Consider the following 27,589-nt stretch of genomic DNA (forward strand, 5'->3'; position numbering starts at 1 on the left):
GCAAACTTTCAACAAATTAAAGGAATACAAAACTGTGCAGTGTCTATGAAGTGATTTTTGTACATTTGTAGCAGTAGAAAAACTGCAGCAGATCTGCAAGTAGGTGGAAATAGGATGTTCCCTCTCTCCTTCCCTTTCACTATAAAAAACACTAGTATGAGGCCTCTATACTGCACCATATTATAGATTTTATCACTGCTACTACTGAGACAGTACAATTCCTGTGCTTATACAAGCAGTGATACAGGTTCCTTAAGGTGTGGCAATTCTTTTTGTCTAAATGTAGCATTAAAACTCACTGAAATCTACAAAGAAATTGCCACATATTGTCTACACAACAACTAGAACTAAAGACAGGCTGCCAGTAGTATATAAATCCCATAGATTTTGTCCAGTACAGCCTCAGAGGTATTATTTGATAGAGATGAGCAGAGAAGTGAAGGCAAAAGATGTTCTGTTTACCGCAAGTACTGGTTTGTGCCCCAAATGCAAAAGGTGCCTTTGCCTGCTCACTTTCCTTTTCCGATGGTTTACCAAAACTAAAATTGAATACAGGTTTTGCTGTGCTCTCCTCTTTGGTATGCTCAGCTGTCCCAGATGAAAAGATAGGCTGTGCCTTTAACTCTTCATTGTCAGCTTTCTTTCCAAATGCTAACGGACCAGCAGAAGTGACAGAGTCCTGTTTCTCTTCTGCCCTTCCCAAAACAAACTGTGAAGCAGGTGCAGACTCCACACTGCCGAAAGAGAAGCTTCCCTTCGTTGAAACAGTTTCATCCTTCTTCTCATCTGACTTCTTAAATGGCAAAGCAGGTGATGCTACGTCCTTTTCTGCCATAGTTCCAAAAGTGAAGCCACTGACTCCAGTTTTATTCTCATTAGTAGCTATGGAAGAAGTAGAAGTTGCAGCGAAACCAAAACCTCCCAAAACTGGTGGTTCCTCTTTCTTTTCCTGCTGCCCCAGACTCGTTGTTCCGAACTGAAATGTTGAAGGAGCCTGACTGCTTGTAGATGGAAGTCCAAAGGTAAAAATGTTACTTTTACTTTCTTTCTTACTGTCTTCTGATTTAGAGTCTGAGGAAGAAACTCCAAACTTGAAGTTCCCTGAACCAGTAGGAAACTTAAATCCTCCAGTCACAGTGTTGGACGACGCAGATTCGGATGCAATGCCGAATTTAAAGCTACTTTGTTCTCCAAATTTAAAACTTCCTGTGCTACCTAATGTTTGAGAAGATTCAGAGGACGATGATGGGAGACCGAATGTAAATGATGGCATTGCAGCATTTGTAGACACAGCAGCAGTACCAAAACCTGCAGAAATAAGCAGTAATGTCAAGTTTGCAATATATAACGTAATCCATGTGGGATTTAGCTAAATGGCTGGGATTCTAGTCCTGTGCTCTTCCCAGAGTCAAAACCGTTCAAAAAAACTCCGCCCCCCCCAAGTAAGGAAACTCCACACTTCCTCTCTACACGTATCTTTTAGTAACGGTGCTCTTCTGCGCGGCACCTGGCTTGGAAAAGCACGCTGCTGAGCTCCTCGAAAGACCGTGGTTTTAGTCTAAACTCCAAATGAACAACACATAAGGCTTGAAACAACCAACTATGTCACTAACACAAGCTTTCCTCTAAAAAATTAATCTTTTTCTGGAGAATGGGTATGGAAACATATGCATGTGGTCTCATTTAAGCAATATTCCTAAACAACAAACGGACAATTTTGCCATACTCAAAGGAAAAAACATTGTATTTTAAAAAAGGAAAAAAATTGCAGAATGCACATCCTTGTTCTTCTCAGTAACTATTACCTTTGAGCTCTGCTTTGGTGCCTGGCTTCACATTTTCACAGGCTACACATTTTGTGGCTTCTGCTTCATTTTGGACCAAGCAGACCTCACATTCCCAACTTCCTTCAGGCTTCTTGAATTTGTCTAAATCCAGAAAACCTCCAGAAGAAGCAGAAAATGCAGAAACACTGCTACTGGTCACAGGCACTGAACTCCCTGAGAAAGAAGCAAGATAGTTAATCATCCTGCTTAAATCATACAGTGAACACCAACTTTTTAAGAAATGCTCACTAAATTGCAAAGCACACAAGTGTACCAGTAAAAAACCATCAAGGTACAAGTTGATTTCAGTCAAACACAATATGAGAACGTAAACAACAGAAACACCTGGGTTCTTCTTTATAATCTATACATGACTTCAAGCACAAATTGAACCAGTGACATTTAAACAGCAACGGCAGTTCGTAAAATACAGCAACACAGCTGATTTCACATGTAAATTACAAGTACTGTATTGAATTAAAACTACTGAAAGAATTTTTGGTGACACCAGTTACCAGTAGTCAAAGTTAGCATCATTCAAGTTAACGATCACTGTCAAGTGATGCAAGGCTGACAGTTTACTAGAATGATTCATCAGCAAGCCTCAAGGACAGGACACATTCAAAACTATGTAGTAATGACAAAAGGAAAAAAAGAGAGGGACTCAAAGCTTCCAAACCCACATCTCTGTGTTCACCACACAAGCTACACTGCCTTCAACAGCAGCAGAAACCTGCTGCTGAGGCCCGAAATAGAACACTTGCCCTCTGACTTTTCTCCCCTGTAAAGGAAGAGATGTCACTTGATGCTGCACCCCAAGAGCAAAATTCAGCTCTGCAAGTGTCAGGAGAGAATATCCCAAAGGCACAAAAGCATCACATAATTGTAATGTTCACCTACAGTGAACCACTGAGGGTGGCATTCAAGAGAGAGACACAAGATAATTTCTCAAATTCAAAGCAGTAACATTTCCTAAACAGGAATGGGTCTTCTTTTCCACAGCACATCCAGAGAATTTATATCCTCCCATTTTACTTGCTTCACTCATCCCCTCGACAAACATCATGTAACTTTGCAATTCTCTGCACCGTGGTGGTCATGGCAACCCCTCACCTCCAAAATTCTTCCTTGCAATGGCCAAAGTCTTGGACAAAAGTGCCAGCTGACCACTCTGAGGCTGGAAGTCCCCGAGAATAAGCTTCCTCTAAAATGCATTAATCTTATCTGAAGAAATTCCACTCTTACTGTACACAATGATGATAATAGCAGATTCTAGTCCATCTTACATCTATTTTCTTCTCCCCAAGATGTCAGGTGTTTTTGACATTAAATTGTATTTTTGACACTAAATTTTGTTAATAGTCAATAAAAGTTAACACTAAACTAATTATTTGTGCTTTAAAAAAATAAACTCTCTCAAAATCAGTTACAATGACATATAATGGGAAACAACCCATTATCAGAAATGAACCGAAGAAGACGCCCACCTCCCCAACATCTGTAAGAACTCTGACCTTCCCAAACAAGGTTATCCATGTTCTGAAAAGCTACCATAGGCATAGCTGAACATGTTTCTGTTTTAGCACAAGACAACTAGCTAAAGACTACACTGACTTGGAATCCGGCTTCATACCTCTGTGCAATTCCACACAAATGCCGACTGGAGACATTGTAAGCCATGTTGTGCAAATACTGCTTCTACTCATGCTTTGAAAGAGGAAAACAAAACCCTAGAAAATCCAGTAGTTTTTAGCTCCTTGCATGGAGTTCACATTTTGCCCCACTGAAAATGAGTCAATTGGTTTTAAGTTAATTAAGGCATCTATTTTAGTCATCTTTCCTCACTAGCTGTAAAGCAGGGTGTATTTGCTTCAGTTCCGCTCTGCAGTAACACATTTCACAATCAGTTCAACTCGTGTGACAGGCTGGAATCTGGGCTGAGGCCTCCAAAGTGCCTGCAACCAATCCTGCAGAGAGCCACTAATCCATCCTGTCTGGCATACAGCCATGCTGCTCAAAGTATCTTTTATATGCAACATATTTTATTCCCTAAAAAATGCACATAGACTAAGATTGAAACAACAGAGGAGAAAAGAACGAACCTGGTTTCTCAGACTCACAAGCTACACATTTGCTGTATTCTGCCGTGTTTTGTTCAAGGCACACTGAACAGTTCCAAGAGCCTTTCGGCTGTTTAAATTTGTCTCCAAACCCCAGAGTGACTGTTGTGGCAGTGCTGCTGGAGGTGGATGTCACTGTCACTGCGTTGTCCATGACCACTGGCATTGTCAGAGCAGGCATCACTCCTGTTCCAGGCTTTGGTGTCTCACATGCTACACATTTTGTAGCTTCAGGTTTGTTCTGGACCAGACAGGTATCACAATCCCACGTGTTGGGTGCCGGTTTAAATTTGTCTTCAAAGCCCAGTGTCGCTGCTGTAGGGACTGTTGTCTTGGAGGAGACACACGGACTCACACTTATCGTCTGCTTTGTACTCTCAACAGTGGAAACTTTAGCAGCTTCACACGTTACACATTTGCCATCGGTGGTTTTGTTCTGCAGGCATGGGTCGTGTGTGTCAGACTGCCAAAACGAGGATGCTTGTTTAGAGGTGTCTTTACCTGCAGAAAAACTACTTATTGCAGGCCTCGTATAGACCACTGTGCTTGTAACAGGCTGTGCAGATGAACAGGAGGGCAATTTCCCAGACATAAAGCCTAGTTTAAGAAAAAGAAAAAGGAGAGGTCTTACTGACAGGGCTGTACCCTGGCTGCATGGAAGTTACTTAGAGCAGACAGCACAAATTTAAACCAAGTGTCAATGGTGGCAACTACAGATTCCAACATACTGCAAGAGGAAGTCCATGGAAATCTTACCTAAAGGGATGAAATTTCATATGCTGAGCTGGGACACAACAGAACACTTATTTAAAACCTGATTTAACTCTTCACTTTCAAGGAAGTTTTAAATACAAATCTCATTTGTACCTGCCACTACACTGGTAGATACAAGTGTAAACAAACAGTACTGAAAGCAGATGATCTGTCACAGACTGGAAGTAATCCAATTTCATTTAAAGACACCATGCTCAATCGAATCAAATTTCTAAAGCTATTTCTGCCATAGTAGATGACTCACATTTACTTTAGTAGCTGTATAGCACTTGGTACTTGGAGCAGCCATCCACACAGTATTCCCCCACAAATACTGAGTAATAATTAAGCAATAAAAATTAAAACAATGAAACAATTTTTACCTATAATCTTTGTTCAAAATGCATCGGGCACCTTAAAGGCGCAAACTTTTCAGAAAACAAGAACCACCAATATGGAAACACTAACAAAAACGCTACAGCAACACGTATTAGATAGCAGCATAATTTAAGTGTAAAGATAAATAGTTAAAATAAAATAAAATAAATAAAATAAAAAATAAAGATTTCTTTTTTTTATTGTTATGTTGTTGTTGCTTTGGGTTTGTTTTTTTTTTTAGTATTAGAAGTGGAATCTTCAAACAGAGTGGATTTTGAACCTGATTCTGTTAAACTGATAAAGAAAACTAATGCCACTTCACTCACAGGTCTTTCCTTGAACAAAACACACAGTGTATTTTCTCTCACTTAGCTCTTTCCAATATAAATAGGCACTGCCCTCTTAACAGATCTGTCATTTCATAATAAAAAGTCCTGCTGCAACTCAAGGCTTATGGGAAAGGTCAAGTTCAATAAAGTCCTTTTTCCTGAAACAAAAAACGTCATCTACACACACACTCGTTACTGAACAGTTGAAAACAACTGCAATGACTTAAAAACCAATCTTTTTTTAAAAGTGAGACAGCCCACTGCTACTTAAAACTTACTGAATCCATAGTAACTGTTATCATTTAAGGCCAAAAGATACGCAGCTTCTGACACACCTTTAGGAATGAAGTTGTCTTTACCATTCTTAATTTCTGGAGATGGTGAAGGTGGGAGAGGAACGTTTGTAAAACATTTTACAAACATGTCCTTTTCAATTACATACATCTTATTTATTTAAAACAAAACACTGATTCTTTGACTAATCCTTTTTATACTTAAGTTTGAATTACAACCTAACATGTAAAGGATAAGCAATGCATCTGGTTTGAAGATGCAGTTTTCCCTTCAGCAATGAAAGCCCCTTATAACAGAAGATGGCGTCAAGCCTAACAGATGTACCCTTAATGTAATGTTCTCCTATGTCTGTATTTATTGTTGACACTGCCTTAACTGTGACAAGTTATCTGTTTGGGTTTTTTTGTTGCTGTTGTGGTGGGTTTTTTAAAAATCGATGCAGCTATGTGAAAGTGTAGTCTCTGCAAAATATTTTTTAAAAGAGTACATTATCTCACCAGGGCTTTTTAGAATGTCTAACACACTTCCTTGCTTTAAGAACTTAGCAGGTTTGCAGAACCCATCATATTCTTCTTCCTCTTCCTTCTTATTGCTGGTGCTGTTTACAGTGGCACTACCTTGAAAAATAAAACAAAAGCCACCTTTTACTAAGAAATGCACTTAGAATATATTCACGTTTGCTAGAAATAAGAATTTCCATGTTTCATTCTTATATAAGAATCTTCAAAATTCACCCTTATTTACAACAGTTTATAGTTACAATTTGATTAGAAGCAGACCTGTCACTGAAAACAGACTTTTCCTGGAATTTGTAACAAGCTTAGAAATGACAGATTAACTATTTAACAAACAAAAAAAAGAGAATTAGCACTTTATGTTTGAAATGCTAAAATTTCTGTTACCTGGACTAAGAATGGATGTCACTGGTGTATCAGTGGATCCAGAAAGCTCTGATGACTTAACGACAGGAACACTGAATGTAAACTTAATCTGCTATGAAAAGAGAGATTTTGTTTAGATTCCAAGAAATTTTAATCAAGTTTCACATTCAAATAATAATCTGAAATCCAGTCTTCAAAATTTTGGTGGCTTCTGGGTGAAAAATTGCAAGTCAGAAATCTATGTATTTGTTTTCCCCCTTACCAGGGCCAATTCTGCTTTATTGTTTCACAGTATTCTACTAAAGCCTTGAGAAAACATTAGGATTTATTTTACTTACAGACAATGGAGGTAGCACTTCCACCTCAGTAGATTTCACAATTGGAGATGAAAATACAAACGTAGGACTCCCAACATTACTTGCTGGTTGTACCTATATTTTCAAAAGAATTAAGGTTTGTATCTAAAAGAAAAGCATCCAGGTGAAACAATAGCAGCTACCTGAATTCACTAACAGACATTCTGCAGTGCAGTTGGGAAATCTGATGTTTGATATTTCTGATCCACAGCTAAGAGTTGTAAGAAAAAGCTTGCAAGTCAGCATGTAAGATGGACAGAAGCTGTATCAAAATATGTGTCCCCCCCACCTCCCAATCTGAACACAACCCTGTTTTATTCAACAGGTTATAAACTCAGGTTGGTTAGTTTCATGAGCACCACAGAAAAAAAATCAACATTCAGCAAGGAGGATGCAAACTCATCCTGAAAAAGTATTCACAATACACAGCAAAGATTTACCTTGTTCACCACTGCTTTTGAAACAGTGCTGGGTGATGAGGAGACAGCACTAGTGGCAGGGAAACTGAAGTTGAACGTTGGCAGCGATGCACTACTGATGGGCAGCGGTACTTCAGGTAGTTCTTGCTCCATCTCCTAGGTGCAAATTTTAATTGTTAATTTAATTTTTTCTTTAAAGAAGTTGCAAATTCAAATTTTTCACTTTCTTTAGAAAAGCTGTAGATTTTAATTTTTCTCTTTCTTTAAGAAGTTGTAAATGTTAGTTTTTATCTTTCACAAGACCTACTACCTTCCTACCCTGTCCCACCCTTAGTTTCTTAACAAAATTAAATGCAACAGAGAGATCTATAGACAAAGCAAGTTTTCAAAAGGAATCCAAACCTCCCACGTAAGTCTGCCACATCATTTTTATTTACGGCAGGCCTGTTTCCATGCGATACTATATCCATCACCAGTCCAGTAAGAATACTGAAAGTAAGCTCAAAATTGTTACCTGAGCAGAAGAGAAAGGAGCTCAGATAAGATTTGTTTTTGGGTTTTACCTCTTACTTAAAAGATCTAGAAAGACATTACCATTCCAGGATTCTATGATTCCCTATCTCTTTAATTAAGAGCACAACTTCATGGCATGTAAGAAAGTGTTCCTCTTGCAAAATTAGGTAAGACAGCTGACAAAGTTTCTCAAGACACTTGAACTTGGAAAAAAAATATTTTAAGAAGGATGTGGGTTCCTTTGAGTCCTAAAACCCCCAAACCAAACCAAAGCACAGAAAGTGCTTTTTCAAAAATGAAAGCCTAATGAGTGACACAGAGGATCATACTCTGGTAAATCTAGTCAATATCATGTATCAGGATGCAAATTTAAAATTCAGAAATCAGTGTACCTTAAAAATTTCTGCTCTTACCTGTGTCTTCTAAACTCTTTGATTACTAAGATTAGATTTGGGATAGGATTTAAATGGGAATAGCCAATCTATTCACAATTTGGACAGCAGTACCAATATCTATTCAGGAGTGACTAAGCAGATATGCACATTGCTATTACAGACATTTAATGTACCCTACAGCTTCCATATTTCAGAGATCTGAAGAGCCTATCACACCTTGATACTGAGACCATTTCTATTACAGAAACATTCTCCAGCATTTACTACTTCTTTATTTTGCATCAGCCAGAAGACTGAGTTAACTTCTTTAGATTTAAGATCCAGTAGTAGGCAGCTTACATAACACTCAGTCAGGAAAACAATCCTTGGGATAGTAATGACTACCATTATATTAAATGGAGTTTTCCCATTAAAAACCCCTCTCACAATGAGTTTGAGTAAGTGCCAGTAATTCTGAATGATCATTAGCAAACATGCAAAACACCCACAAAACTGAAATGGCATTATTGTAAATTACTATGAGGCAATGAAGCTATTTATTTCAGTAATCACAGTAAGATCAATTAACCTGAAAGACCCTTACCAGTTGTTGTTTTTGTCCAGGTCTTGATGCACAGTATCGCTCTCTTTCCTTTCTCATCTTGCCACAGGCACTATCCATTCTTCCTCCTGAAGACAAACCGTTGGATGCAGGAATATTGGGTTTGGGGTAGCTCAAATTGCTGGCACAGAATAAAAATACGTAAGTTGAGGCAAGGGGTTTAAAAAAAGCAAAAAAAAGGAGAGAAAAAAATCCAACTTATCAACTAATTGTTTGAAGCTATTATAGCCACTATTAATCCTAGAACTGTCACCTGCTAATTGGAATCAGAAAAAAACATCCCACAAGTTCCTAAATACTGCTAAATAGCTTGTGTTCTAAACAGCCAAAGCTGAATAAGAGCAGCAGTGAGAATAACATACATAAAAACCAGTCACAACACCCATAAAGGAATGATGACTAAGCCAGAAGACCTGAAATAGAAGAACTGATTTAGATTGTTATTTTCTAATGTTTGCTTTTAATAGTCCAGACAGTGGAAATTTTGACTGCTAGTTCTCTGACTCTGTGATGAGCATGTATCTCTGAAGGGATATAAAAGAATAACTAAAAATATAGGGGCAGGGGGCGGGGATGTGTGTGTGCATGTGCGCACAGGAAATGCTGCCAACAGCTCTTATGGAACTGAGAGGCTTAAACTTGTGTGTCAAGAAAATATGACAGAAGCTTCATAAACAGCTCTGGCTTTCCTGAGGCCATTAGCAGAAGCAGCAGAGGTGTTTGGGTGTGCCAACATTCCAGAAGTCTTTTCAGACATGAATACAGATCCCTTTTGTAAGGCATACAAAGGCATTTCTCTGTTCATCACAAAAGCCCAGATCCAAACCAGAAAGACTCCCCAATCCAAGTGGGAAGGGGAAAGAAAAAGAAAAAACAAAAGAAAAACCTCAAAACAAGTAAACACACACACCCTCCCACACACACAGACAATCCCCACCCACCCCCCCCCCAACAACAAACCAAACCCAACCCATGCCACATCCCAAAATATAAGTGAACTAAGGAATAATAACAATAAAAACCAGTATGGCATTACGATGAAGTATCCCTGAAAAAAATTACTGTATCAAGCTAATCTTGCAGCCAAGCAGTCAGTCATTACAGAAGTACACTGGAAGACACCAGGTCAAGTTTCTAGAGGACTGAGGAAGAGACTTGGTCTAAACCTCTCAGATAGTTGCAAACATCTGCTTAGCACTGTAACCACTGAGAGGAAGCCAGATCCTTAAAGCCATATGCTCAAACTGTTCCCTAATCCAAAGTGACAATCAATTTGAATTCTGAAATAAAATCTCATGTCAAAACAAATCTTTATTCAGACAATTATATTATGTCTATGATAGCCCATATTCCTCTTTTCTGTTAACACCTGTCAGCTTCTAAGGGCAAAGACAGTTCTGTCTTTAAGCAAGTCAGCCCAATCTACAATTCTGACACTGGTTTAAAAACTAAACAGCTTTTGTTAGGCTGAACAGAGATGTACCAAAGTACTGCAGGTTAGCTGCATGAAGAGACCTGGCCCTTTACAGTTTTGTATTCCTACTCCATAATATGACAATACACAGACACTGGCTTTACAAAAGAGTTAAAATACAAGGACCGTCTACTCTAATGTCCAAAGTAGAAGCACAGCAATAAAACTTGTGAAACACATGAAAAGCAGTATCAGTTTCCTGGATCTCCCTTTACATGGGAGAAAGAATTTGTACCAAAGAAAACTTAGAACAGTTTGAAAACCCACAATTAAAACCTAACATCTCTTTGCACCTCTGCCAAAACCAAAGAGGGTTCCTGTAAAGTCAAACTATTATATGGTAAAATAAAGGGTTGGCTTTGGGGTTTTTTGCAAGCCAAAGAATGCCCAAGGCAATATAAGAATTGTTTGGAAGAGGAACACAGAGCCAACACATTAGCAGATTCCCTACTACTGTTCTTTGAAAGGTTCGAATCCTCAAAAAAAAAAGATATTTTCTGAGCATACAGTGTCTTAATTCGAGCATTACCCAAAAGATTAATCCCCCAGAAGGGAGAGCCATCAATATTATCTGAAGTCATTCTATGCCAAGCAAGCAGCATAATGCAACACAATCTCCTCAAGAAGAAATACAATTATTAACTCTCCTGGAATTTTTTTGTTTCAGAGACAAGTTGGCATTTGTCTTCAGATGACTATGAAGGGTTTCTGTTTTTCATGCAAACTCACAGAGCAGACAAGTGCCTTTGTCATGTAAGGAGCATTAGAAAACAATCTTCCTCCAGCTTTTTGCTTAAATAAAAAAAAACCAACTACAAATTGAATATACTTCTGAACTGTAAGACATTTCACATTATAAAGAATTTTTCAGAAAGGAATTCCTGTACAACAAAGCCTTCAGACCCCAAGCAATTATTTAATTACCTGAAACTAACAGCTACTCCCCTAATGAAGGTTAAGATGGACAAATAGTTAAACTCTCCCTTAATACAATTTTTTCACTTTTTCTATTCCCTTTTACTGAGAACTGTTACTCCCTTCCAAAAGAAGGCAAGCATGCAGACTGTACTGAGAAAGAAGAGGGCTTTCTTCTTTCAAGTGTTTTAAATTAATAGACTTGTCATACCTTTCAGATGATTTTACAGGCTGTTCTGCAGGAAAACTCTCCTCTATCATGTCCTGCAAAATGAATTTTATTTATTTCAAGATTTATCTGAACATATTTATAAACAAAAGACAAAGAGAAGACAACCAAACACACACTTTGTGCTGTTTTCGTTTTTTTTTAATTTATACCACTAAATACACCTCATCTGCTTAAGCTTGTTCCCTAACTACTCTGACTATCCACTTAATCTCCAGCCCATTTATTTAATACCTAGTCATTTTTACATTCAGAATAATACTGGAACCATGGGTGATTTTTTTCTGAAAGAGATACCAGTGTTGTTTCAAGGGAAGTTTATCAGGGACTCCATCTACACTGAAGTGATCAGAATAGGTAATTAAAAAAGTGATCTGAATTGGTAATTGTTAGAAATCTCACTTGGAGCCAGCAGTTGACTTGAAACATTATATACACAACACCAGCATGTTCCATCAGCTTTCTGTACAGCAGCATATGCAAAGGAAATTTGTGTTTCTGTATTTTAATATTCATTCACTGCGAAAACCCTGGCCCAAAAGTACACCACCACGTTCTGAAAATAAGCACCAGCCACTTAGTGTGCCAAAGATACAACTATATCCATAAAATCTCTAAGTATCTCTTTCACAATGGTTCCCACTCTCTAAATGCTTACCCCAAGTATACTACTGGCGCGCTTGCAAGAAACAATACCTTCGTAGATTGGTTAGACACATTCCAAGCTTGCAAAAAGCAGGCAAATTAGGACATGAAAGTTTACTTACTTGATGGTCTGTATCTGCCCTTTGGTGAATTTTTCTGGAACTAGTAGCTGATTTCAGAGATGGTTTAAAATATGTGATTTGACTCCCTGTCAGGGAGATTGGCTTTGGTGTCACAAGTTTCTGGACAGGTGGATGTTGAGAATCCATCTTTGAAAGGGAAGCAGCAATCAATTTATCCTCGCACCCACCCAAATTACCACAGCATTTACCAATGATAAAAGTTACAGAACTATAAACCTCCCACCAGTCTCAGCACCAGTGAAAACGATGTGGAAGTGTTGAAAACATTTAGCTTGCAGAAGGAAATCACCAGAAAAATCAGTTATAAAATCCAAAAAGCTACAGGAACAGTCAAAGCCTGACTGAATCCTGTGTCACAATTTGGCAGTTACCTCACAGACAAAATAAACTATATTGCTACAAGCAAAGTAACTCATGTTACAATAATATGCTCCCATCCTTTTCTCTCCTCTGCCCTCATTGTGATTTTTTTTTTTTTACTGGCTTAATCCATTAATTTAATATTGAAAATGTTAAGCAGTGTTAAACCAGGTTCTGGGTTTCTTGTTTTCCTACATTTTCTTCCTTTGAAGTTACACTTAAATAAATTGTAAAATAATTTTAAATTAGTCTCATTAATATATGTTCCAATGTTTTAGATTTGCATTTGATGCTCTTAAAAGTACTGGTCTGACTTTTCTTGTCAAAGCTTTTTTACAGACAAGGGCTAGTTTTTAAGCAGAAAGCAGCGTACATTCTATAAAACTGGCTTAACTGAATAGAGAAGGAAGACCCCAAAAGGCCCCATGATACATGAGATCATCTGTTGTGGTGGCCAGTGAACCTATGTTACAAGACAAGAGTTTTCAGTAAGTCCCTAGTACCACAAGAACCACTTTATATTAGGGGTGACCAAAAAGGCTTCTCCCAGGAAGCATTGCTCTGTTATGTTAATCTATCCCAGTTTGAATTCCCCGGTTGGCTGTCAGCCTCTACCCCTTGTCACTCCCCCAGAGCTTCCCCATTGGTCCCCGTTCCCTAGTCCTGCCTTTTCCCTACCCCCGGATAAAATCCCGGTTTGCCATTGTTCTCCCGCCTTTCCCTTTGTAACCTTCAACAGTGTAGAAGCAATAAATGCTCCTGTTGGAATACACGCAAAGACCCTTCCCATCTCTTTGTCACCGATTTTATACTGAAGCCAGCCGTGCGTTTGTGCATGCACACATGTGAGCCACAGAGCCGGGTGGAGACAGCAATAATCTGTAGCCTTGATGATAAGAAGAATGAGACTTAGGATTATCTATTATTTAAATTGGTATCAACAGACGGTTGTGCCCCAACACAGGTGCAGAACTGCATGACGTTCACATGGGCCCCCTTCTTCTAGAGCTTGTCCTGCTCCTTCTGGATGGCATCCCTCAGATGTGTTTAACTGCGCCACTCATTCTGGTGTCGCCTGCAAACTTGCTGACGGTGCACTCAGTCCCACTGTCTCAACGATGAAGATCTGGCATTTGGATTTGTTAAAATTCATCCCATTGATGACTATCCAATGCTTCAATCTATCTAGATCCCTCTGCAAGAACTCTTGTCCCTCAAGAGAGTCAACAGCACCTCCCTGTTTCGTATCATCAGCAAACCTGCTAATGGGGCATTCAATTCGTGGCCCCAGATCACTGACAGATACACTGAACAGCGCTGGCCCTGGAACTGATCCTGAGGAACACCACTGGTGACCGGTCACCAGCCAGATGTAGCCTCATTCACCATAACCCTTTGCATCCTGCTGTTCAGCCAGTTCTTCAGTGTGTACCCACTCATCCCAGAGATGGACAACTTGTCCAGAAGGATACTGTGAGGGACAGTATCAAAAGCCTCACAAAAATCCAGAAAACTACATCTGCCACCTTATTTTCACGTGCCAGGCAGATGACATTATTGTAAAAGGATATCAAACTAGTGAAACAGGTATGTACAACAAGGAAAAAAATAACCCAGTAACATGTTCAGTACACTAACTGTACACTAATACAATCCTCAAAATAAGAAAAATACCACAAAAAAAAAAGACCTGTAAAAGTTTTGCCTGAGTATTCAAGTGTCCTATCAATCATTTGTCTGCTTTAACAGGAAAACACACAACCCTCTTCTGGCCACATACAATTCCCTCCTCCCTTTTCATCAAGGGCTACCCTTTCTCCCGGCCAAATCTTATGAATTCTAGCATTATGAGTAGACAATTTCTCTATTTTTACCCAGTGACAGCTGTGTGCAACACTCACTTTCTGACTGATGTCAGGGTCTATGCTGCAAATCTGGTAGATCTTTTTTAATGCTTCATCACAGGTGTGGTTCTGCATTTTAACTGAGAATCCGTATCAGCTTTGTTTTCAATTACTGGGATAATGCTTAAGAGGTGGTAAAGAACTTACATGCTCTACTTTTCAACAGTCTTGTAATTTATCATATGGCCGAAGGCAGTACAGGAAATCTGAGATGCCTATAAACTCCTACGTAACTGCAGAATTAATTATGCTCCAAGTGATTAGCATAGAAACTTCTTGAGACATTCTGTCCACTTCCTCATTACAACAGCAGTTTGCATGGAAAAAAAACCACTTCTGTTCCTTTGGTTGCCTGAGCTAAATGTGACCTCTTGTGGTTTCACAACTTAATAAATGTAATATTCCAACGTTGTTTAAACAAAAACAAGGAAATAATAATTTACCACAGCAACAATTCAGTGCTACCTCCAAACAGGAATTTAGGAGCATAAATTTACAGAAGTAACAAAATTTAATCGTTTTCCAATTTTCTCCTTGCTTTGAGTAGTAAAAAAAATGTAAGTATTTACTTTTTGCTTAAAATAAACATGGAAATCTGCACAAGATCTGAACAATCACTCAATCAATATTTTTCTATTTCTGGTTATTTCTGCAAGAAAAAGCTTTCTGAAACAAGAATGTTATCATGCAACTTAACCCCAGGTTGCAGGACAAGATAAAACCACTCTGTGTGTTCTAGAGAAGTTGTTCTTGACATCAACACACCACCACAAAAAGATAATATAATTCTCCACCTGAGTAATCTTCACAGTCCTTCATCTAGTGTGGATAGAAAAGACATTTTTAGCGATTTCCACGCAGCCAAGGCAGCTATAACTCACATAAGGCTAATATTGACTTGAATTCATGTGCCTGCTGTCATTGAGGTTTGTGACATTTAAGAGCTGTAAAGCAGAGAAAGTTACCTATCACAGCTTAACATGTTACTGGTTCTTACCTGGTTTTGTCTGGATTGGAAGCTAGTCACATTCAGCACACTCCTGTCCACAGGCTAACAGGGGGAAAAGGCCGAAATATTAGAGGATGGTTTTTCTCCTATGAGAGGGTTCTATCCAACAAAAACACAGGGGGTTTGTGATCAACTTACAGAAGACAGTGGACTAGAAACAGAAGATGGAATCCTTTTAGCATCCTGTTGAAAAAACAGGTGCAATAAATTAAACCGGACATAACATTAAGTAACATCTTCATCCTATACTGGCACATTTACTGTGTTTTTCAAACACATGGAATAAAACGTTAAAAGGAGCGCCATTTACCGCCAAAGGGCTTGACATCTTCTCCAATGTCTGCAAGATGCGCCGCGCTGTGGAACTTGTCACACCATAGGATTGCACATTTGCTTGTTTAGCTTTCATCTGTCTTTTTATCGGTGGCTGAAAAATTAGCATTGCCAATGTTATGATGCTGGATTATGAGTTTCACACGTGTATATTTTATGCCCTAGGGCTACACTGATGATACAGCCAATACTCTCGTAATGACAGAGAAAAACGCACTCACTGAACATTCAAGCCATGAAGAAGAAAGATATACTCCACTGACTTCACAGAAGTTTAAGTGGGGCCCTGCATATCTTGAACATGGGATAAAGTAACAAAAGAAATCCTTAAATGTAGAAGGTCAAAAAATGGATGATGTTAGGTTTGTAGGGTCTCCGAAGCAGTGATTAGGAAAACAGAACTGAAGCAAAGACTTGTGTAAAGTACTTTCAGTAGCAAAACAGATCTTGAAGTTTCATAATGGTGTAAGCATGACATCTTAAAACCAGAGTATACAATCATCATCAGGAATTTCTAGTTCTACTTCTATTATTTCCTCCCTTCCCCCAAGATTACAGCTGACTGTAGGTCTTCTTACTCTGTTTAGAAAGATACAGATCTGATTTGAACTGCACCAGATCTGAACATAATACACTGGAAAAGTAAATGTTGTACCACGACTTAACATAATTAAAAAAAACTTCAGCATGACCTTTTTTTATAAAAAACTATGTTAAACCTCCCATGTAACCACACCGTGCTTCCCACATGGCTAAGTGAAGACAGGAAGCAGATCACACAACACATAGAACATGCAAGTGAGACTCGCTGTACACATTAACAAACAAGCTTGTCTCTCCTTTAAAAGCCTAGTATTTGCTTTCTCTTTTCAACATAATCCACAATTTTTGTAAAAAAATAAAAATAGCTGACCAAAGAGGACTTCTAGCTTACAGAAGTTTTAAATATTCTGAAGTTTGACTCAAACACTAAGTCAGGAAAACCCACAAGTTTCAAGGTTTCCCTGAATCAGGAAATTGTAAATTCCCTTGTTCCAGAGCAGAAACAGACTGCCAAAATAGGTCCAGCAAACTTATTTTCAGTTCCTTAAAGTTCCTTTTGACTTTTTTTAATAAAGGGCATTTTAATTTAAATAAATTAGAACCAAATCAGATTTTACTGACTTGCTTTTAGATTCAACTCTAGCTACTGAGAGTAATCAGGATTTTTAATTTGCTGGTTCATTTAAACCACAAAGAACACTTAGGAACAAGCACCTCTTCTCAAGAGCTATGTGAATGACAGTAAAATAGAGGGCACCTTATTGTTTATCTTGATATAGCATATAGGACCGCCTGCCTCCCACTCAGTAACAGAAGTGCAAAGGAGAAGCAAAGTTGCCTTCTGTATACTACTGTATTAAAAAATGCACAATATATTCATAGTTTGAGTGGAGGCACACTCGTGTAAGATCTACAAGCAAGTATCAGGCAAGTAACTTTTGCTGCTATTAACACAGTTTTCAAAGTTATGCCGTCATTGGAATTATTTACATGTTATTTTACTATAATACAGTCAGAGGCAGACCATGGCAGAAAATGGAAATTTTTGGAAGACATAACACAGGAAACCCCTACTACAAGAAACTAAGATGCTACTGTCATTCTCGTGCTTTATGATAAGCATTTCTACATGAAGGGTTACACAAGAACTTAAACAAAAATTGTAAGCTGAGTGGGCAAGATAGGAACTGTTGCCACATTTTTCAAGTTAAGTTCCCCGCTCACAGCTTTTTTGGCCAAGCTCCCCCTTCTGTATTTCCATTATGTTCTCCCCAACGCTGCACTACTATTCTCATACCTGGTAAGCAGAAATCTGCACTTTTGTCTGCCTTGCTGCTGCAGCTGCACCACCATAAGAAGTCTTTCCAGGGTAAAACGGAGAATCCCCAAGCTGTCTTGTCTTAAAGACAGAAGTGTTTCCAAGTGACTACAGAAACGTATTATGGTTAAGTGGTTAGTAAAATGGCTACACATTCAACTTGACTAAAATTAATACTGTGCAGTACTTACAGGAGAGGGAGATCCAAAAGCAGATAAATTGAATGCAGGTTTTTTAGAGCTAGATGCAGGATGCTGTGAGACGGAATGAGATCTTTCAGCCTCTGGGGACCAGAGCAGTGGTGCTGAAGTATTTTTTGAAACTGTGATATCTGCCAAAAGGACAAATGCTGTATGTAAATGCCTTGTGCACATAGAGAAATATAGTGTTAAACATCACACAAACTCCAGAGTTCTCTACCAAAACGTCTTACAGAATGGAAAAGTCCTTTAACACTCATTTCTCTGACAGTCTAACCTTCAGAGCTCTTCAAACAGATTAATTTCACATATGGTATGAAACCCAAGTACCAACTCTGAACCTAAAATCTGTTCACAGAACTGCGAATACATGACCTTTCAGTCATCTTTCAGAAGTATTCACAAGCTAATAGCACATTTCCAATACAACACAATTTTTTTTTTTCTTCTTTCATGGTAAAATAAAGGAACTGCATAAACACTGGTGCATCTCTAATGATACAAAGTTTTTCCTATGACGGTAGAGGGTTGGAAACCAGCATAGGACAAAACTGACCAGGTCATAAACTTGAAAAATTACCCAAAAGCTGAATTTACAGAGTTAACCACCTATTTTCCATATGTTTTATGGAGACACACCAGAAAGTTCTAGCAAACTCAGGTTATATTGATATACCCTGGCAACACCTACGCTGAACTGTCAGCCTGTGGTCTCCAGAGAACTGGCTGAACATGCCTCCATCACCATTCATATGGGGGCCTAGAAAAATCTGCAAACTTGCTGTTTGCTCTTTCTTGGTGAGACAAAAAACAAAGTAAGTATTGACCTCTACCAAGAACAGCAAAAAAGAAGCAGCCCAAACTTGTTCAATCAAAATAGTTGCTTCATTGACTCCTGGTAAAAAAAAAATATGAGACTATCTTGTGGTTTGATTTGTCAACCGTATTTATCCACATTTAACCAGCTGTGAGCGAGATATTCTGAGTCACTCCTCCTTCTAGGCAATCAACCTAGCTATCAAGCTACAGCAAGTCATCTTCATCTCCTATTATCCCATTCAAGATTTACAGATAATCGAGCTAAAATTGTATTTATCAGCACTGACTCTTTAGAATATCAGGGACTCAAAAATGCATTCCAAGCATGGTTATATTTAAAAGGTGACAGGATTACATACTTCTAAAATACTAAAAATTAAATTGAATTCTAACATCCAGAGCTCACATTCTCCTACTAAGAATTCTCCTGCCTATTTACTTACTAAAGCAATGTGGAATATTGAAGAATACAAAGTACTTCATGTTATCAAGCAAATCAATTAGAGAACAAGTTACCTTTATCAGATGCTCTAGAGGAGAAGCCACTGGTTGTTGAGATGTTATCGTCATCATGCTGAGAGGTAGAATCTTTTATTTCCTTTACGAGGGACAGCCCAGGACTGCCGATGCCAAGTGAAGATGATGTGGAGGGCTGACAGTGTGGGACTGTGGAATCCAACACAGTGCAGTTCAAATGGCTCCGGTGAAGAGAGGGCCTTGTTAACACATCTGAGAAGTTCAGTGCAGACCTGCTTGTGGATGGTTCTAAACAAAAACAGCGAAACAATCAGCTTCCCTGTAGACAAGCTCACAGAAGCCAAAACCTGTTTTCTATCAACAGCCACGCTTATTGCCAAGTTCTAAGCACAAAAATAGAGAAGCTGAATTTAACTTCCTCACCCAGATAGGGTTTCATCTGTCTGATTACAACAGCAACACTGCTTGCAATACTAAGCATTGATGTCACATTAAGAAGTAGTTGATGGGATTTTACAATACCAAATTCTGACCCTGTGCTCAAGCGCTTAAACTGTGTCTTTCACTAAATCAAACATCTATAAATTCCTTCTCCTCCAGATAATGCTTGCAATAAGCTTTCCAAAATTTGAGGTTACCTGACAAGTTACAGACAACTCTGCAGTTTTTATCATCTTGTAAAAAAGACGATGTTAGTATGATTATGTAGCATGAAAACGTGTATTTGCAGAGATTCTGGGGGGGTTTATTTGTTCTGGTGTCATCATCCTCCCTTCCAAATTCTATCATATCAGGTCATGCTACAGGCAAATTACCTCCTATCTATTAGTTTTTGAGATTTTGGCACAAAGGACAAGTAAGCAACATGGCCTCAGTTGTAAGATGGGCATTTTTTCCTCATGAAAAGGGTCTGTAAACATTGCCAGTGTCCTGCAAATGGTGGCCTCACAGCTCCAACTCGCCACATGAACGGAACAGCTATTAATGGCCATCTTGCCTGATATCCGTATGTCTACAGTCCCTCCCGGGATTTCTGGGTGTGAACTTAACTTTGAGACACTACCATCCTGACATTTGCACTGAAGCTTAAACTAGCCACTTCAATCTTCATAAGCACAGCAGTACTAGCAATTAATTCTCCAAAGCACTGGTAGATTTTAGGACTGTCTTGTTCGAGATGAAAGAAAGCATTATGAGACCAAAGGCTGGCCAAGCAAAGAATACAGGCTCTAGCAAATTGGTGCCTCAGAGCCAAAGAAACCGGCTTTCTAAAATAAAAATACCAGTAATAATAAAAAATACTATTATTAACTACAGCTAGAAAGATTAGACTACAATATCCACGAACTGCAACACAAGCTACTGACGTTCTAGGGTGTCCCATTTGCTCCTGATTTCTTGGAGCTAGAAAGTTTGCCGTGCAGCTGTTCTCACTGAAAGGTCCTTTCACACAATTCTTTAGGAAAGCCAACACAGATTACTCATTCATGAAAACCTTCTCTATTCCTTTATACAAACTTATTCTCAAGCTACAGCTACACAGAGAGCAGTAAAGCTCTTTATTTACAATTAGATGACATTGGTGACAAAGGTATTTCCTCATTATTTTTCATTCTGCCAACAACAGAAGGAACTGACTGTCCACACAGATGGTTATGTACGTGTTCAGACAAAATTTCTCACCTAATTAAAAACTGAGTTCCCAAAACTGCTAATTTAAGAGAAACTCAAATGAGAGCATATACAAATTCACAAAGTACTACAGAAACAGTGAGAAGCATAGATATAAACCACAGATTAATTTTAATATGGTAAAAGGGTTATAAATTTCTTTGCCAAGGATCCAAATGGTTTTCAAAGACCCCAAGCAATGCCACACCTTAATGTTACAAAATATTTCAAAAAGAATAACATCATAAACAAAGTTCCCCAGATCTCCACTAAACTAACAAGGAAATGTAATAAATTGATTGAAGAAGCCCAAAGGAGAAGAAAAGAAAAATAATCAGGATACATGAGGGAATTTTCCTCTGGCATTCTAGCATCTGGTCTTTTGAGGACAACAAAACAAATTAATGTTTCTACTACCTCAGGCAATTAGATAAACTTTCATTCCAGATCTTTTAAAAAGAAAACATAACCCAACACATTCACAAATGAATGTTAGCAATATTTTGCACTTGGCTAGTTGACTACCTGAAGTTAACTCATGACTTCCAAGGCCTGTAAGTCAACTTCCAGTATATTTTGAAATTATGTTTAAACTTTGAAGCTGAGCCAGTTCTAAAAACTGAGTTGCTGAGGTTTTTTACTTTGATTTTGCTTTGTGTGAGGCTATTTTTGGTTGGGGTTTTTGGTTGGTTGGTCGTTTTGGTTTGGGTGTTGTGGGGTTTTTTGTTGTTTGCTTTCTTTCTGTCCAAATGCTCCTTCTAGCCTCCCCTGGAAATGAAGATTCAAAACTAGAAATCTGTGAATAAATACAGATGGTCAGAATACTAAATGATATTTCACATACCTTCTAAATTAATTCTTGCTGATTCAGGCGTGATTCTCCCATCAATTACCAAGGCATCTTCATTTGCATAATCATGGTGATAATTTACTGGATTCTCTTCCTCGTTTGCCGATTCATTCGTATCTACACATTTATCTTCCCTTTTATTGAAATACTTCTGCAACCATCCCGGCACGATGTTTTTCACTGATTCGGTCACTCTGCTAATGAGCCCCAGCTTGAAAGAAAAATACAGGAACACAGTCAGCAGCATATTCTGGGATGCAACTTTGCACAGACCTCGAAGACAGACATTAGACAGCAATATTCAGATGAGTAAGATTAAAAGGTGGTGGATCCTTGACAAAGAATACCCATACTTCTGGAACATGAATGACAAAAGTGCGCACCTAACACTGATTTACTACTAACCCATCAGTTTCTGCACTTCCCAGTGACCTTGGCAAAACTTCCAGATTCTGAAACTACAGCTGAAGTTCACCAAAGGCTTGTCAAGTCACAAGCTCATCAAGAAATTCAATTTCTAAATAACTCCTGATGTACATACTGTTTTTTCAGGACTTTTCCTTTTAACACCTTCACTTGAAAAACCATCAAACCCAGAAACTCAGCAATTATCTACAGCAATAGTGATGAGCAGTAATAGCTACTAAAATCAGTGAACTTAAATATTTCTTTTCCTAATGCTGAACTGAAGGAACAATGTGTATCAAAAACCCCACTACTATGCTCTGAACAGTGAGGGTATCCTGAAAGGATCTCAGAAGAAACAGCTGGAGTTGAACAACAGACTCCTCACTAAAGGACTGTTAAATATATTCAGTTTGATCAAATTTCATTTCGTGGTATGTTAAAGTTTTGTATTTCCAAACCTTAATATTCAGCAGTTACTGAATATATACCAGGCATTTCCATTTTGACATTTACCAATTATTTGTAATGCTTACATTCTGGTAAGAAATATTTATTTAACATTTTGTTTCAGGCAGTCACTTGCTCCCCATCACATCCTCAAAATTTCAACATGCCTTCCTGTCAATCTCAACCCTGCACAGCAGACTGCTTGCAACATGGAGCTGCCCCTCTTACACTGGCTGCAGCCACAGAACCAGCTGCTAACCCCTGCAAGCTGGAAGCAAGCAGCAAAGCTACCTCCACAATTTCAATGCTTTGGAAACTGAAAAGCAACAAGAGTTTAAAAAGATTTTTTTGAACTTCATTGCCAGTTCCTAACACATGCATCAAGGTACTTTGGTATTTTTCTGGGTTTAGGCAACAAAATTTTATAAAAATTATTATTCATGTGTAGAAAATTGAGAATATTCTTTGAACATGTAGTAGTTAGTCTAGTAAACAACTCTGAAACAAGAACCCTGTTGTATTCAACTTTCTTAAAAAAATCAGCACATATGAAAGAAAAAGCCCGTATCTGTCATTCACATCTTTCATACACAGTAACACAAACACCAACTTACAGGACACCCTTGAATCTGGAGTTAGAAGGGGGCCTGGCAAAGAGGAGAAAGGGAAGGTAGAAAACAAAAGTCTTTTCACAGAAAGAAAGTCATCTTAATTTACAATTTGACATTTTTCATAATGAACTGTAATTTAATCTTTTACTTGCACAAAGAATAACTAGCTAGGGACAGCTTAAACCAGACAGAATACAGCATAAAAACCACATCTATCACAATCACCACACTAAGATGCACACTAATATGCCATGCTTAGTGTTGCTGCTATTCTACATAAATACTAAGCCTCAGCATTCCAACAACAAAAACTGTGCAACACCAGAGCTCACAAGCAGTTCAGTGCCCGGCACCAGCAAGGGCAGTCTGTTCCCAGCCCCTCATTTTCACCTTTACTTATGACACACTGTCCCCCTTTAGGGAAGTGAATATTTTGCTGCTATGACTAAAAGCATATCAGGAACTCAGAGGAGTCAAAAATTTGCCAAAATAAGCAAATGGTCAGGACACAAACTGCATTCAAGGCAATGCTCTTTCCAAAAAGCTAGGCATTACTACATTCACTATTGCTAGAGTCTCTCCATTAGAGAATAAGACATTACTGGCCATAAAACAGGTGCCAGTATGTTTCTCTTGCTGAGGAAATCCTCCCAGGACTGAAAGCTGCCTGAGACTCAATATGGAAGAAGTCATAGGCATCCAGAAGACTAAACACCCAATCATTAGTAAACCAAATGAGTAACTGGAGAATGTAGCTAGACTAGTCATTAACCAAGATGACATTTTACCATCCATATCTGACACCAGACTGGTTTGACCCTTTCCTGCAAATGGCAGCCTTTCCATTCTCCACATAATCAGCATTCCAAGCTGGGTAGCACAGGGTAACTTCCCAAACCAATGCATGAGCTAGAACTCAGCACAGCCATACTGTACCAAGTACTAATGGCCTGTTCCATCTGGCTTAGGCACAGTGGTAGATAAGGAGCATAGTTTTATACTCCAGAATAATGCTGGCTTAGTGACAAAGAAAGAGAAAGCAAAATACATGTAAAGGCACCTACATTTTCCATCTGCGAAATATTAAAGGCACTATAAAAGAACTATGCAAGCATTATGAATGAGCCATCATCACACAAGGATCCCGCTAGAAAAACAAACACCTTCCCCCTAAAAATACACCACACACCCCAGGTATGCCTATTCAAATACACACAGACAACAACAACAAAATAAAATTTCCTTCCATCATCTCTTACCTGCCCATCAGAGCTGAAAGCCAATCAGTAAAGCTCTATGGTTGGATTCCTGATCACGTCGAGCAGTTAAGGTACCACTGACCAACCACACATTTGAACATGCACATGCCTTGTTCTTGCCACAACATTTCAGCGAAATGTCACACCTTACGCTGTCTTTGAAGCTGACATTTCAATCTTACCATAACTTGTAGTTTTCTTATTCTTCAACTTCAGCATATGCATTTGAACACCCTTTCCCTCTCTCTGCACATGCAAACAAGCCAACTCTGTCAGCAGCAGAGCACTCTCCCTCTACTACTTCTGTGTCACCAGCTCTGCATTTTGTTCATCCCATCTCCCCACACAGGAATCATTAATCCTTCTAGAAGGCTTACAAGGATACTGCACATCTCATCGATGCCAACAGATCTTCAGAGATTAAATACAAAAGACACAGCAGACAACTCTAGTAGGCTTATTCTCCAGAAAACTGCTCAGATCCCGATCTCCTCATGCCACAATTATGAACCAGTCCCTTCCAGAAGAGCTTCATTCACTACAGCTACTCTGAACATGCTACTGCACAAAAACTGTTCTAGTTCCCAGTCTCAGGTTGGGAGCAGAGGAAGTGGCACTGGCATGCAGTTTAATGTTCATAACTTCTCATTTCTACAGGCCACACAGGCACCAAACTTAATATCATGAAAGGGCAGAAGACGTAGTGGGGCAATCCCAACTGTGTGACTGCAGTGTTTTATTCAGTGAACATGTTTTACTCCTTAACTGACTGATTTCAGAGGTTTCAGCTGCTGTCAGTACCAACTGCTATCTTTGCACCTCAGATGCACTCATCCCAAAAAATACCAGCAGGAAAGCTGAGAAAAATGAAAACCCACTGGAAAGACCCAGTAGCTTATGAATAGGTATTTAAAACAGTTTTTCAAAATCTGTGCATCATCTCAAGTGTCTGTAGCCCTGCTAGGTCTATCTAAGTCTATGTATACAAACATCATAGCAACAGTAACTACAGTAACAGCTACTCCAAGGCACACTGGCTTAACATCATGGAATCACTGAACTATTAAGGCTGGAAAAGACCTCTTAGATCACTGTGTCCAACTGCTACCCAGGAGTCCAAACCCTCCTTGTTTGGGCACAAACACTCATTTCTAAGTTTCAAGCCCTGCTCCTTAGGTCTCAAGACTCACCTGAAGGGCCCAGAACACTATTTTGAAGGCCCAAAGTCTGATTTGGAAGGTCCAAAGCCTCACCTGTAGAATTCAAAGTCTTCTTTATAGAGTACAAAGGCACATCTTCAGGCCCAAACCCTGTTTCCAAAGCCTCCATCTCAGGAATCAAAGCCTCCTATTTAGGATTCAGCCTTCATTCTAATGGGCTCAAAGCCTTCCTCTATGACTCCCAAGACGCATTTATAGGGGGGGAAAGCCTTCATTTGTGGTATTGAAGCATCCTTGTAGGGCCCAAAACCCGTGAAAACCCAACCTCAGAGTTCAAACTCTCTCTCACATCCAAAAGCCCATTTCCAGGGCCCAAAGTCCTGTCTTGAAGACTTAAATCCTTCCTTGGAGGGTCCGAAGCCTCTTCTCATGAGGTCATAGAATCATTAAGGTTGGAAAACACCTTTAAGATCATCAAGTCCAACTGCTAACCCAGCACTATCATCATGTTCACCATTAAACCATGTCCTCAAGTGCCAGCTCTGTTGCCCTTCTCTGGACACAGTCCAGTACCTGAGTGTCTTCCTTGTAGTTAGTGGCCCAAATATGAACACAGAATTCCAGTCATGGCCTCACCAGTACAGGGGGACAATCACTACCCTGGTCCTGCTGGCCACACTATTGCTGATCCAGGCCAGTATGCCACTGGCCTTCTTGGCCACCTGGGCACAGACAGGCTCCTGTTCAGCCACTGTTGACCAGCACCACCAGGTCCTTTTCCACTGAGCAGCTTTCCAGCCACCCTTACACCCCAGCTAGCAGCTCTGCAGGGGATTGTTGAAACCCAAGTTCAGGGCTCTGCACTTCATCGTACTGAACCTCATGCAACTGGCCTCAGCCCATCTATCCAGCCTTTCTAGACCCTCTCTAGAGCTCTCCTGTCCTCCAGAAGATCAATGCTCCTGCCCATCTTGATGTCATCTGCAAACTGGCTTAGGGTGCAATTGATACCCTTGTCCAGGTCATTGATGAAGACGTTAAATAGGACTGGCCCCAACACTGAGCACTGGCAAACACTATTTGACTGGTCACCGGCTGGATGCAACCCCATTCACCACCACTCTCTGGGCCTGGCCGTCCATCCAGTTTTTACGCAGCAAAGATCACACCCATTCACACCATGGGAAGCCAGTTTCCCCAGGAGAATGCCACGGGAAATGGTGCCAAAGGCTTTACTAAATTCTAGGCAGATGACATCCAACATCCAGAGCCCTTCCCTCATCCACCAGGTGGTGGGTAACTCTATCACAGAAGGAGATCAGATTGGTCAAGAAGGACCTGCCTTTCATAAATCCATACTGACTGCAACACTAAGCAAAAGATATGTAGAGAGAAATATCAGTTAACAAACAGGTGTCGTAATTTACTACTTTAAAATACCATTTCTTCAAAGGATTTATATAAAGAAAGAAAAAACAGTAGTTTATGGTCACAGTTTGAATTCCAAACTTAAAAGCAGACTATTTCTTGGCCAAAAATATTTACAGAATAGGACAGTTGTTCCAGCTTGTAAGGGTCTTTCACACAGCACAGGGTGGGGACAGTGCTGGCAGGAGTACTCAGCAGTGACACATTACTCGAAAGCACCCATTTTGTAATTGAGTTTGTTTCAGTCCAGAAGGTTTAAGTATGAAAAAAATCATATAAAAATTATTTAACCATCATACACCTACAGAAATTTGTCAGAGATGCAAAATATGTAACTGGATAAAAGAGCTAATTTCTACTTCACTGTACACATACATCTGAAAAGCATCAAATTCTTGCCTCTCAGAGACTTTGCTTCCAATTTCAAAGTTAAAGTTATTAGAACATATGAATCAGTAAGTCCTCAAAAAGAAAACCTGCCCTTAATAGTGATGTTCAATGAGATAGAGCAGATCAATGTA

General features: G+C 39.2%; 1 protein-coding gene across 5 annotated transcripts in view; it reads right to left on the minus strand.

Annotated features, from left to right (window-relative positions):
- The window catches only part of NUP153 (nucleoporin 153), a 43,837-nt gene that overhangs the window by 5,469 nt on the left and 10,779 nt on the right, over positions 1-27,589 (minus strand). The window contains exons 2-18 of one of the 5 annotated variants that reach the window (XM_032115126.1): positions 21,750-21,966; positions 19,274-19,522; positions 17,930-18,069; positions 17,718-17,846; positions 15,855-15,971; positions 15,683-15,727; positions 15,533-15,586; positions 12,251-12,397; positions 11,466-11,518; positions 8,848-8,986; positions 7,378-7,509; positions 6,920-7,012; positions 6,603-6,690; positions 6,198-6,317; positions 3,929-4,543; positions 1,806-2,000; positions 463-1,308 (exon numbers count right to left, since the gene is read on the minus strand). In XM_032115126.1, coding sequence (XP_031971017.1) covers positions 463-1,308; positions 1,806-2,000; positions 3,929-4,543; positions 6,198-6,317; positions 6,603-6,690; positions 6,920-7,012; positions 7,378-7,509; positions 8,848-8,986; positions 11,466-11,518; positions 12,251-12,397; positions 15,533-15,586; positions 15,683-15,727; positions 15,855-15,971; positions 17,718-17,846; positions 17,930-18,069; positions 19,274-19,522; positions 21,750-21,966 — 3,379 coding nt within the window. Of the gene's footprint in view, positions 1-462; positions 1,309-1,805; positions 2,001-3,928; positions 4,544-6,197; positions 6,318-6,602; positions 6,694-6,919; positions 7,013-7,377; positions 7,513-8,847; positions 8,987-11,465; positions 11,519-12,250; positions 12,398-15,532; positions 15,587-15,682; positions 15,728-15,854; positions 15,972-17,717; positions 17,847-17,929; positions 18,070-19,273; positions 19,523-21,749; positions 21,967-27,589 lie in introns of all 5 variants that reach the window. The other 4 variants (XM_032115112.1, XM_032115103.1, XM_032115096.1 and 1 more) reach the window with 4 other exon arrangements.

This window comes from Corvus moneduloides, chromosome 1 (assembly GCF_009650955.1).
Source record: "Corvus moneduloides isolate bCorMon1 chromosome 1, bCorMon1.pri, whole genome shotgun sequence".
NCBI classification, from domain to species: Eukaryota; Metazoa; Chordata; class Aves; order Passeriformes; family Corvidae; genus Corvus; species Corvus moneduloides.